This window comes from Anomalospiza imberbis, chromosome 3 (assembly GCF_031753505.1).
Source record: "Anomalospiza imberbis isolate Cuckoo-Finch-1a 21T00152 chromosome 3, ASM3175350v1, whole genome shotgun sequence".
Lineage (NCBI taxonomy): Eukaryota > Metazoa > Chordata > Aves > Passeriformes > Viduidae > Anomalospiza > Anomalospiza imberbis.
The window spans coordinates 81,693,076-81,706,444 of NC_089683.1; the positions used below are offsets into that span (position 1 = coordinate 81,693,076).

Sequence of the window (13,369 nt, forward strand, 5' to 3'; positions counted from 1 at the left end):
AATACTGCAGAATTATTAAACTTAACACTATAAGAATTCAAATTAATCTGGGAATCAAACATTTTTTTCCTTCAGAGACAGGCACAGGGAAAGGAAAAGCAAGACTGAATTCATTCCTATTGCTGATGCACTAAAACATACATCATTTATTTGTTATGCTGGGCAAAATTGCTAGTGCAATGAACTGAATTCCTATTTCATACCAAGTGTCAAATTGACATAATGGAACATAGATGTCTTTGTGACTGGTAAAAAGAGAAACAAATCAATTAGATGTAAGAAAGAAAAGCCAGTCACATCTTTAGATCGCAGGATACACCAGCACCTTAGCCTTCGGATAAAAAAAATTAATTTCAGAATGAAAAAATACCAAAGTGCATTAAACCAAAGACAACCTTGAGTCAATGCTTTCTACTCTTCTAGCTGCTTGCTAGTTTCTGTTTTAAGAAAGAGAGACAAACTGAGAGACAATAAATTTTAGTGATAGCTTTTTTAAGGAAAAACAGAACACAACCTCCATATGCATAATTTCTGCAAGACTTTAAAGTGAGCTCAGGCTTTTACAGAACACTGGTTTATTACCCATTTCTCCTTGCTTCCCTAGCATGCCACCTGTCCCATAGAAGCACTGTTGCTTTGCTGTCTGGACCAACTTCATTCCTCGCTTCATTTCCATCTCCACATCTTGTATTCTTCCTCTCATTTCTCCTTGGGCCCTTTCTGTACTCACAGCTGCTCATGTCTTTTAGGAGACAAAAACATATTGGCCAACCTGCCTTAAGTGTCTACCCCACTCCTTGCAACTTTGAAAATTGTCCAAAAAACAAACAAACAGGACAAAGGAGAGATGTGATCAAATACCTGTAACAATTAAGCTCTTGTCAAGAGCTTACAAGAAGCAGATCCCAGCTGTTCATTTAAAATGAGAAAGCACTTCAATGATTTAACTGCCCATCTCTTATTCCTCACCAAACAGTCTCTTTGCCAGAGCACTGTAATCCATGACTTTACAAAGATCAACTCTGTAAAATCTTGTAGAGCCTTGTTTTCAAGGTAATGGAGAAGGCCAGTTTCTTCTCCTACCAACCATAACTTCTTTCACCCACCTCTAAACCTAATGGAAAATCCAGAGAATTTTTGTCAAATCCATTATTCAGAAATGGATTTGACACATAGGAAAAAAAAAAAAAGGGAGTCTTTTTAGGCATACTAAAAGTATAGCCCTGGATTTAGGCTTACCACCCACGCTGCAGAGCTGCTTACAAAGCCATCATTAATGGCCTTCCAGCTACCTATCATTTCCCCAAGTTCAGCCTGCCCAGACAGCCAGCTCTCCCTTTCTAACAAATACCATTTAAATTGCATCTCCCATTTGGTTAGCCTCCTCGACCTCCAGTAAAAGCCACCTATGGTCTAACAATCTCTTAAATCATACAGCACATACAGTATGCCTTCCTGCTAGGTTCACACATATGCAGGCTTATTGTCAAGAATTTCCATTAGAAATCCAACAGCAGATGAGATGAACTGACAGCTTCAGGGCTAATGAGGAGAGAAAAGCAAGGAGGGAGTGGAAAGGGAGAGGTAAATGGCAAAGAATATGTTTGTGTATGGTAAATGCCCCCGTCACCAAAGACTTGACTGTGCCTTTCTGGTGCCAGGGCTTCTCCAGTCCCAACACCTCCCTCTGAGCAACAAATGCCAGCCACACAGCCTTAGCCACTGTTAACTCTTCCTGTGGGAAAGCTGCCAGCAATCTCAGCATATTAACCCTGGGAATACTAACATGATTTAGAGGACTAGTTAAATTTTAATGATACCATTAGGAAGGAGGAAAACACACAAGTCACACTCCCACTTTGGTGCATTTGGCTGCTGGATAGGATATTAATGTTTTTCTTTGCCCATCACTATTAAATGAGCAGTGAAACTAATAGAGAAATGAAGAGTAATGGCTTCTATTCTCACTGTTCAGCACCTGCGTAAAGCCAAGGCTGCCGTATTGCCCACCAGGCTTTCTGCTGGAGTCCGTCAGGTGGATGCAATAAATGGGTAATTCTTTCAGCATTTGGCACTTAACAGGTCAGAGGTTCATTTAGCCAAGAGGCACAGAAAAATAAAATTTCCAACTGAAATAGTAGCATGTAATCATCCAGACAATCAGTTAGCAGGCAGAAGTCTGCTCTCCTGAATAACTTCAGCATAATAAAGTCTGAGTTTGGCTTTGGTAAGATGGGAGTTTGCCCATGTGACTTACAGGAGCCAGGACAGAAACATGCTGAGGCCAGTTCTGCCCTGCTTTTAATAATGAGCTCCAAGCAACCACCCTCTTCAGCCCTGCAGGATTCTCTCTCATATCTTCAAGTACACCTCTGATAAAAGGAATGGGAAATTCCCACCAGAACAACACAGAGGGCCACAGAAACGGAGGGTTTTTATTCCTGAATCCTTGTTCATCTTCAGTCAGTTTTGAGGGTGGCAGAGAAAGAGAGAATGCAACATGCACAACTTGGGGAAAATTAACTCCATCCTGAGGCAGATCTCCTCAGACAGTTCTGAACAAAGTTGAAACTCCCAAACCACTGTGAAATTTCAGTTTTTCTTCAGGAAAAGAAAATATTTACTGTGGTAGATATCAAAGTCTCCTTTCATTTGCTTTTCCCCAAACATTCACGAGAGTAGAATTTTGTTCCAGTGCAAATCCATGGAATAGAGAAGCTGTTGTGAATACTCAGGTACAAGTAAGTGATTGTGTCTAACTATATATGATTTAGGGAGCATAGGGAAATAGAGTAGAGGCTTGCTATTAATAGATCATAAGAAATCCACAGGTCAAAACACATTTGTAAGGAATAAATGCATATAAAGCAAGTTCCACTTGAAGGTAATATGGAAGCCAAAACAAAGACTATATTCCCACTTTAAAACTTTCCTACAGAAAAGGAAACTAGCTTTCCTAGAGCTAGATGGATGTTTCACATCAGTCATATTGCACTGGATACAGATATCCTACATTCAGCATACACAGCTCCTTTGACACATACCACCAGCAAGAAATTTAAAGCGTTTTCCAGGTGCACACTCAATTGGGCTTGGAGCAGTTTTTACTAGAATAAAGTAATTTTTCAAAGACATTTGACAATTTTTTCCTGAATCGCCAAATCTATTGAGTAAGATCATTGACCAGACACTAACAAAGCAGATAACTTACAGGCCACAAGGTAGGTCCAAGTTAATTTGGAGGGCAACAAATTGAGAAGACTCAGCTCTTCTTTTTTTAATAGAAAGGTGTAACACCTTTAACACACAATACAAAAAGTTTATATTAAAAATGCTTTATCTAGAAATGTCCAGTTCCTTCTGAGGAAAGTCTTTTATTTTCATGGTGAATTGCAAACCAAATCCAGTTTAACACCCCATTGGTTTCCTCAGGTCTCTTGAGCAGAATTTCCCTGGCAATTTATTATTTTTAAACCCACAAACACTACTACCAAATACAGTTTCAGATGAAAGCTGAGAAGAGGAAACCAATCTGAAGTTTCTTTAGAATTAAGTCTTTTCTCTTTCCTCCTAGAAAACAGAAAATGTCTTATAATACATTAAAAAATCAATATCAACCACATATTAAGTTATTTAATAATACAGACTGAATAGAAGATGCTTATGACAATGTGCTGGTTTCAGCTGAGTTAGAGTTAATTTGCTTCCCAGTGGCTGGTATGGGGCTGTGTTTTGCATAGCATTTTGTTCTGAAGACAAAGTGGAGTAACAGTGTTTGTCTTCCCAAGTCACCATTAGGTGTGATGGGGCCCTGCTCTCCTAGAGATGGTTGAATACCTCCCTGCCCACAGGAAGTGGTGAATTAATTCCTTGTTCTGTTTTGCTTGTGTGCATGGCCTTTGCTTTCCCTACTAAACTCTCTTTATCTCAGTCCATGAGTTCTCCAGCTTTTACCCTTCCCATTCTCTCCCCGATCCCACTGGTGTGGGAGACAACAAGCAACAGCCAGGGCTTAAACCACGACAGACAAAAACAAACATAGTTGAAGACAAAAATAATTTTTAAGAAGTATACCAATGTTGAAACAGTAAGTAGTTTTTAACAGCCTTACTATGCTGTATTATCTTAAATAAAATAAATTGAATTCTGACACCATAGCAATAAATTCAAGCTGCAATTGAACACACCAATTGCTTAAGACTGATTCTTTTGTATAGCTGGTACCATATTTTCTTTTACTGTCTCTTTTGTAAAGTAATCCCTGTATTCTGTACTCCAGTTACAATGGAGGCTACGGTTGGATGCATTGTGCTGCTCTCATCAGTAGCTTTCTCAGAGATCACTGGCTCCTTGCATCAGCTGTTGTAATAGCACATCTAGTCACTCCCTGATCAAAAGAATCTGAGTTTAGAAAGAAGCATTATTGAAAGTGTTTGAACTATCTATCATTTTTATAAGAACTAAGGCAGGGAGCAATCACTGCGTACTCACACAGGAGACCTGCAGTGATGCTAACTTACGACCTTCATATGGAGAGGACAAAGGAAAGGCACATGGGAAGCCCACAAGGGGCCAGGACATCTTAGACCTGCTCTGCCAGAGCAGCATGCCTGCTGCTTTGAAGGCACACAAGTATTCCCTGGTTAGAGCCATATCATACATAGAGCTGTGGCCTAAATTAAATCCTACTCATTTTCCCGAAGTCCAAATGCCCTCACTAAGGTCAATTTCATGCAAGTCACTAGACTTACAAGGTTCAGCTCCAGACTGAAGAAACAGTCATGTTATACTAAGGAAAGAATTTTCAGATTCTGGTATGCCTTGCAAAGTGTTTCAGCCTTCATGACAAGTTCAAAACAGTTCAGTGAATTCTCCCCTGCTCTATGAAGGGTCTTGTGTTGATCTAATTTTACTTAAACTTCAAACAGTTGCTCATCAAAATATTCAGCTACACTGTAAAATTTTCTGAGCAGGAGAGTGGAGGGAAAAGAAGCTTAGCAGATTCGTATCCTGGTTGTAGATGATACAAGGTATTATAACTGTACAAAGAAAGTCTGATCTGTACCAAGTCTGATTATATATCGCAGGTTTCATAGCCAGAAACAAACACAATTCTTAGCAGCTTCACTAGGCTCATAGTTATGAAAAAGAAAAAAGAATAAAAACAAACCTGGTTTAATGTAGGAAGATTGCATAGAATGTAATTGAAAATAAAAATGGGCAACAAAAGTCATTGGGTTCTTCTAAACTTGTAAACGTTCTGCTCTTAGGATACTACTTTGTGTGTTCAATTTGAATTAAGCAAGCTGTAATTTGTAACAACACCCTGATAAATAACCTGCTTTTCTGCAACTGGGATACTTCTTGAATTGCAGCTACAACAATAGATACTGTGGGCTAGGGATTATTTATTCAGTGGCAGGAGGAGAAGATGTATTCCTGTTTTTCCTCCATTTTAACAACATCAATGCCTCTCAAACCACAGATGACACTAGTAGGATGTAAGCTAGCAATTTAACTTAGAACATTTCTCATGCTTTTGACATGCAGACCTCATGTCACAAAATGCTGCAATTCTGACTACATTATGTAGAGCATGACAGTCAAGTTTATTGTGGTGCTGCAGGTTCAGTGCTTGGAAGCACCCCAATTACATGATGTCAAAGGCTATGTGCTGCTGATGTGGCAAAACTACCGTGTCTTTCAGCCCCGCAATGTTCTAATAATCTGCTGATGCCGGCATGACTCCCATTACATGCCCATGGACCACACTGGTAATGTGTGACATTTTTTCAAACACTGTCTGGGGAACTCAGATGGACAATCTTTGTTCCTTTTCCCCTTCCAAAACCACACGCCAAAGTCCTATACTTATTATACAAGATTTCTGTGGATATTGCAACATTTACTTCTAAGGAAATGTAAGACTACCTGAAGATACAAGATGATTTTGGACATCAGTGCAGCATTCATGGCATGCATAAAATATCTTGAAGACATTTCATTACCCAGCATATGAAGAGGCCAATTAAAGACTCAGCATTAACTCTGTATATCTGAGCACAATGTTTTCAGAAGCACAGGCAAGTCTTTATACAAAAAAAGAAACAATACTCTCCTCCCTGGAGACTTACTTCCTCAATACTTCCCTCTTCACCCTCAACAGTTGTCTGTGGTCTAAAAGTATTTTCTTTTCTGATAGGAAACACTATAGTTTCAATTCACGAAATATAACCATAGGCCAGTTTCTAATTTGCAATGCACTTAGTAATGACAAGCCTTTTTCATCCCATAGAGAAAGCTGCAGAGCTAATGGCCTTGACAGCTTCCTAAAGAGCAGTCTTTACCACACAGCATCTTCACCCTTACCTCAAAGACATTTGCAAGCTCAAAAGAAATAGTTATATTATTTCACATGTTGACACTGTGGATTGCAGCGGCAAGACTTCCAGCTGCTCCTAGAAAAGGGCTTACATTAAGTCATCAGCAGCAAAGGCATACCCATTTGCCTCCTCTAGACCTCTGCAAGCAGCTGTAATTTCAGTGTAAGTGAAGTAGCGCAGTTTCCCAACTTGCCAGGAAGCATACAACTGTAAGAAGATTCACAGATGAGTTATGCTAAATGTTTAGCATTGTGACCTGTGATGCAACACAAAAGAATGGTTGTTGTTGCCTAAACTTTAATAGAGTTAATCCTCCCAAATGCTGACAAATTACTGCCGCGGGCCATTTAAAATCACATTTCTAATGCAATAATCCTATCTGCTTTACAATGAGTTGGGATGAAATGATTAGGTGCCTGAGATTTTTCTGCACAGAGAATTAAGTCACTATACAGACTGGCCATGCTTGTTCACAAATTAAAGGTCTGGACAGAAATGAAATTTCATTATTCTGCCACTTGCTAAGCTTTGAGGAAGGGTTTATTACTGTCCTTTCTCTACTGGGAATGTTTCTAAAGTAGCTACCAGCTAACAGAAACCTATTTTTCATTATGTCAGCTTCAGGGCTTTCTTCGTTATTAATAATTATGAGTCAAGACTTTGACCACTGAATGAGAATACTAATTCAACAATATGTAAGCCCCCCCCCCCAAAAAAAAAAAAAAACACAAACCAAAAAAAAAAAAAAAAAAAAATCAACAGATAGTGCCAGTAAATGGGCAAAAAATACTAAAAAATACCAAAACAAAACCATACCCTGAATGCTAGCTCTTTCCTTCCCTCCTGAGCTCAGAGGGTTGGAAAAGAGTGTGCTCAGAATTTACCCAATTTTTAGAAGCACAGACTTTTAGGTAAGGGGAGGTCCACAATATAAACCACCTAACAATGTCAGTGCTATCCATCCTCACCATTTATAGTAGACTCTTACTTCCTGACCCAATCACAATATGCCCAGGCAGCAATTTATGTCTACACACTCAAATTAGCTTAGTTTAAAGGCTGTATTCAGGATTTTTGGAATCACATACTAACAAATTGATAACTGTCAGCTTGTGAGCATTCTCATTAGCATTCCATGGATTATTAGCACACAATATAATTTGTTACACAGCAATACAGCAACTTTTCAATTGTTAGATGCCTGTGAGGTGTTCATTGAAGACAGGTGATATCACAGGTTTGAATTCAAAACAGATTTCACAGAAATTTTGATACATTTGGGAGTATGATGCCATAAATTTCTATACTAGAACTCTGTCTGATGTTCTTCTAAAAATATAGCCCAAGAAAAAGCTTAGCATAAAAAATAAACCTGTATTAGTAATCTGAGATAATCTTTATCATCATGCAACATGAACCCCACAAACAACAGGCACCTAAAGCTCCAAGACGCCCTCAGTCACAAACTCCAGTGTGCATCTATATCAACCACATGTGCTAGTCAATTCCCACAGGCCTGTTTCGCTTGGGGGTTACAATAAGATTTAATTCACATAAAATATAACCCCTTCTATGCACGTAATTGCTGAACATCATTAAGTCACATCTGTACCACAAGAGGAGGAAAAAGAAACAATAAGCTTTTAGCACTATTCTTTTTACTATTGGCAGGGAACCTGGCATTTTAAATGGCTAAAATAAATTAGTGTAACTATAATTACATGCTCTTCACCTTTGTGCCTCAAAAAAAAAAAAATTTCATCCTGTTGATGTATTAGGAGAGAATGTTTCTATTTAGAATGGAAAGCTAAACACCTCAACACTAACAATGACCTAGTCAGAAGCAGTTTGCTCTAGCTAAAGTGTGGCTTTTTCTCAATCAAATGAAAAGCTTCAGTACATATCTTCATGCATAAAGCCTGGTCTGTTTATAAAGCAATTAAGCACACTATTACACTTGACAGATATATACAAACCTTACATGACTGCACACTGTCAGAAATATCAATGTAGGTTCACATTTGGATTGGTTACTGCAGATTCCAATATCTGCTACTAGATACACATTAAAACACAGATACTCTCATATTCTGCTTGCTCTGCAACACACATTATCCCAGATGATGAGCATTTCTAAATACAGCATAAATGGGAAACAGGTGCTACAGACTGTACTTATAATACCATAATACTAGGCTGTCTTCAACAGCAACAACAGAAAATATGCCAGACCTCGCTACAGACATTTGAAATGCTTCATTTAATAGTTCTAATAAAGGAATATCACTAATTAGCTGTGTCCTGTGGGCACCACAGTCTCGAATTGTAGGATGTTTTGCACGTTCTGAGGGAATATCCAGAATCAGGAATATGATCTGCTCCTTCTTCCACTTCATTCAAGTGGTAGGATCCATTTCACACTCAAAAAGCCTCTATTTCCATAGCAGCAATCAAGAGCAGACCTCACAGGACCCTGAAAAAATACCAGCTACATTGACACAGTGTGGTTAGACTTCAGTCTCAATCCAAACCAAAGCCATTTTCCCCAGACACAAACAGGTTTCCACATTTTTGAGAAATCCTGTACATCTCACCCTCAGAAGGGATGCCCAGAGTGTTACTAGAGGCAGCTCACAGGCCCTGACTGAAGTAGCAGAGCCCATGCCAACACCTTGCTTTCCTCAAAGCAGATACTGATAAGGCTACCCCATTACAACAGAAAAAAAAGACTTTTAAGACCACCACAGTATACCCAATCCAAAGAAGTCAATGGCACCAGCCGTGATGTTTGTGTCCCACATCATCCAGACCAGAGCCTCATTCTGCTGGGCAGCACCTGTTGAAGGCAAAAATGACAAGCCCAGAAATTTCTTAACAGTCACAAGCCAGAAAGGATGAGAGAAAGATGCTTCTGCAAACAGTCACAGCCAGCAGCACCCACCACAAAAAGGAGTTGTGTGCCAGCTCACAACTCAACAAGAATACCTCAACACGATTGAGCCTGCAAGTACTATTAAGCATAGCAAATAGGGCAGAGGGAGAGGGTCACCCATGCCCATGGAGACCACCTTACTTGTGCCTCCTCCCTTGCTTCTAAACGCACAGATTGGACAGCACTTCTGTCAGTGGCACTCCTACAGAAGCGGAAGGTTTGGAAAGGAGGCATAAGAAGAACAAAAGGAACATAGGTAAGAAGGCTAAAATGCTACTGATATAAATAAAGATTGGTCTGTACAACACCATCAGCTAAACTAAGTGAACAGCAGAACAAACAGCAGCAGAAACACAAGGGTAACCTGTCAGGAAGGCTAGGATGGGCAATGTCAATCACTACTGCAATAAAGGAACCCTCTGCAAACATTTACAGGACTAAAATCAGTCAATTTCTATTTAACACCTTGCCTTGATGTTAGTTTCATCCTCCCCTCTACCCTTAATTCTCACTTATTCTGATGGCTTCCATATCTGTATCAGTGATTTCCCACCTATACTCACAGCTGGTAACTACTGTCAAATCACACAGCCTGAATTTTGACAAGATTTTGGTACAGGGCCACTTTAAAGTGAATCAACCATGTATTAATGGTTAAATTTACTATTAAATTTGGTGGATCCACCTTTCCCTGTTCATGAATAATTCAGTTAAGTCAGCTCTTGAGACAAGGTAACAACCAGCCCTTGAGTCTTTTGTTCATGAGAGCACCAGCTCCCTCTCAAAGAGCACATAAATAAATCATGGAGAGTACAACACAACAGCAGTACCAGGGACCCTCTCCCAGCAGTCGGCTCTCTTCCATGATACCTCTTTATTGTAACCACTAATGAAAATTCTTTGAAGTGGAAGAGTAAATATTATCATTTGATAGTACCTGGACCCAACAAGGCAAACAAAATTGCATTGTACTACATTCCAGGAGCTGCAGACCCATTCACAATACAACGCTCACAGGGTTGCTATGGAGGAACCCAATGCTTACTATTTTAGTAGCATGAGGTCAGCCAAGGGCTGCTGGTCACTCCTTTAGGGCTGTTAGCCTTAATCTTATATGCACAACAAAAAGGAAAAAAAAAAAACCCCAAACAAAACAAAACCAAGGAATTTCAGAGTATGCCTTTGAAGGTACCAAATACTCCAAGAGAGGTAAAGCAGGTTTCCAACTGTATTCAGCTCTTAAAATGTGAGACCAAATGTCAGCAATGGTTACATCCTCTTTCAGCACAGGATTATTCAACCCAACGTTCAGAGTCCAGCAGCTTCAAGCATTTTCAAGTCTTATTTGGAATAAAAAGAAAATCTGGCACTTCTCTACAAGAGAAGCATCACCAAGTTATCCTTCTGCTAAAGACACCTGGGAGAACTGGATTCAATGCCATGGTCTGCCACAGCCTCACTGAGTGACCTTTGGGCTCACACAGCATTTCAATGCCTCATGTGAACCCGGAGATACAGAAGGTTTTCTCCCTCAGTGGAAGTAGAAACCACTGGCATCAGACCATACGTACACACCTCACTACTAAGTTGTCTGACAAGTCTAAGGACTATCTGTAAATCCATCCTGTAGGAATCAAATACAGCAAAAGGGCAAGGGACCAGTGACTCCGATGTCGTATTCCCACCCTTACTTACCCCTACCAAAAAAAAAGAAAAAAACCACACCGCTCAGGAAATAGCACCGAATCACTGTCAATACAATAACACAATGAAAGATGGAGAAAAGAAGCTGGAAGGACTGTCACAGATTCTCCTGAAGCCAAGCCACCCTCCGGAGATAGAGGCACGCTGCTCCACATGAAGCAGGAGGGTATGGAACAAGGGAACAAGACCAAGAAGGGAGAGAACACAAATAAACCGCAAAGCGCTCGGCGGTGACACCGGCAGCGGGGAGCCCAGGTGGCCGACAGCCCCGGCGGCTGCTGTGGGCCGCTCCGGGCACAGGGACTCCCCCGCCTCCCCCGGCCCCGCACTCACCTTGCTGCTGACGGGCCCGGGGATGAGGAGCTTCAGCGCCTGCCTCTTCAGCTCCGCCAGGCGGGCGTTGCAGTGCTCGCACCAGACGCCGCGGTCCGAGCCCGGCGAGGAGCCGCCGCCGCTGCCGGAGCCTGGCGAGCCGGTGCCGAAGCCCGGCGAGCCGCCCAGGGAGCCGGGGGAGCTGGTGCCGATGCCGGGCGAGGCGGGTCCCGGCGAGCCGGTGAAGGAGCCCGGCGAAGAGGTGCCAGAGCCGGGGGACGGGGTGCCGGAGGAGCCCAGGGCAGAGCCAGCTCCCTCCGGCGCCGGGCGACCGCCCGCCCGGGACTCCTCGTACGCCTTCCGGTACCAGCTCTCGGGGGAGAACGGGGCGGCGGGCTTGGTGGGGGAGCAGGGGTCGGTCACCTGGAGCGGGAGAAGGAGCAGCGGGTCAGGCAGGGAGGCCCGGCGGCGCCGGCAAGTTTCGCTCGGTCGCTCCGCGCCCGCGGTGGCCCCCGCGCCGCGCCCGCCTCCGCGGGGCGCCCCGAGCCGCCGCCGCCCCGCACCGCGGTAGTTGCGCGGGGCCGGGAGACGATCGCTTGCAGCCGCCGGGAGGGAGGCGCAGGAGCACCGGCACCGTGGCGACCAGCGCTCCGAGCCACCCCGGTGCCGACAACTTACCCCGTATTTTCTGCTCCGCGCCGTGACCGCAATCCTCTCCTTGTTTCCAGCCACTGAATTCATGGTGGCTTCGCAGGGCGGCGGGAGAATTTCCTACAGGTCTCCCAGTCCGCATCCGAAGGGAATAGCCGGTCCCGGGAAGTCCCCCGCGGAGCGGGCAGCCTTGCTCCCTCCGCCGCCTCCGACGGGATCGCTCAGCCCCAAAACACCCGTCAGTTCTCGGAAAAACGCTTGGGGCTGGGGTTCTCTCCCGGTCGGTTTTTCTTCATTGTCTCCCTTTTCATTCCCTTACAACCCTTGTTTTCACAGAAACAGCAACATCCAAATCAGGAGCGGTCCCCCCTCCCTTCCCCCCGATAGGCAGCACAGCTCTCATCCGCAAGTGAGGTGAAGCATCCAAGGTAGCCTTGGGAATGCGAAAGAAGGAGCGAGACCCGCGCTCTCCCAAGCAGAGGAGCTTTCTGCCTCCGCTACAGCGGCAACTTGTTCCCTTCGCTAAGGTTTGTAACTGAGTTAGAAGAAATCCTCCAAAAATATCGGGATCCAGGCTCTGGGAGGAGCCTCCGCGCCCTTGGCAGCCAATATCCTCCTGCCCATTTGTGCCTGACAGTTTTGGAAGGGAGGGAAGGGAAGACCCGGGCTGCGGAGCCCCGTGCGCTCCCCGGTCAGCGGCGGAGCTGCAGGGCTGGCGGCGCCGGAGGCTGACAGCAGACTGCCAGAGACTCACCACTACTCTACGCGATGCCTCGGCTGCCGGGAGGGTCCATTTTATTTTGCAGTATTTCTTGATTGACGTCTGTGGTTTCCCCCCATTCTTGAAAAGGGCGGGTGGGTGCGAGGAGGGGGGAGAACCTTGTTGCTTCCACCCTAGTTATTGGTTATTGCCTCTATTCAGGCTTTAATGAACGTGATTTCACAAGTGTTCCCAATCCTCCCTAAATAACTAGGGAAAAAAAGCAAGCTGTATTTATGGTAGTCACTGGCATCTCTTTTCCATGTTGTAATTTTACGTGTATTAATTTAACATGCAGTCAAGGGCATAATAAATTGATCTCTTAACAATAAAATTCTACAGACTTGTGTCTCTGCTAATCTTTCCTTTCTAATTACGATTTCCATTTGCTGATCATGTGTATCTGTTACATATCCTTTTTTATTTCAAATCCTGTAGATAGAAAAATCATCTCTAATAAATCTTCCCCCTCAAAACGAGTTGGTAATTTTCTCAGAAATGGAGGCAATAAAGAGCTAAATGCCAGATCCCCTGATAGGATCATAACATGGATAGGTTGATGCAACTGAGAGGGCAGAACACACAGGGGACTTGCATCCACCTTCCCAACCTCCTATTGTTACTTCC

At 43.1% G+C, this 13,369-nt stretch overlaps 1 protein-coding gene and 1 long non-coding RNA gene across 2 annotated transcripts in view; one reads left to right on the top strand and one right to left on the bottom strand.

The window, feature by feature from the left end:
* The window catches only part of KIF26B (kinesin family member 26B), a 285,582-nt gene extending 273,257 nt beyond the window's left edge, over positions 1-12,325 (bottom strand). Inside the window, exons 1-2 of the mRNA XM_068185364.1 lie at positions 12,010-12,325; positions 11,353-11,754 (exon numbers count right to left, since the gene is read on the bottom strand). Coding sequence (XP_068041465.1) covers positions 11,353-11,754; positions 12,010-12,072 — 465 coding nt within the window. The 5' untranslated portion in view covers positions 12,073-12,325. The remainder of the gene's footprint in view (positions 1-11,352; positions 11,755-12,009) is intronic.
* On the top strand, positions 11,555-13,081 carry LOC137471246 (uncharacterized). Its single transcript, XR_010997477.1, has 2 exons — positions 11,555-11,694; positions 12,325-13,081. It is a non-coding gene; the product is annotated as an uncharacterized lncRNA (long non-coding RNA).
* Positions 13,082-13,369: the final 288 nt, after the last annotated feature.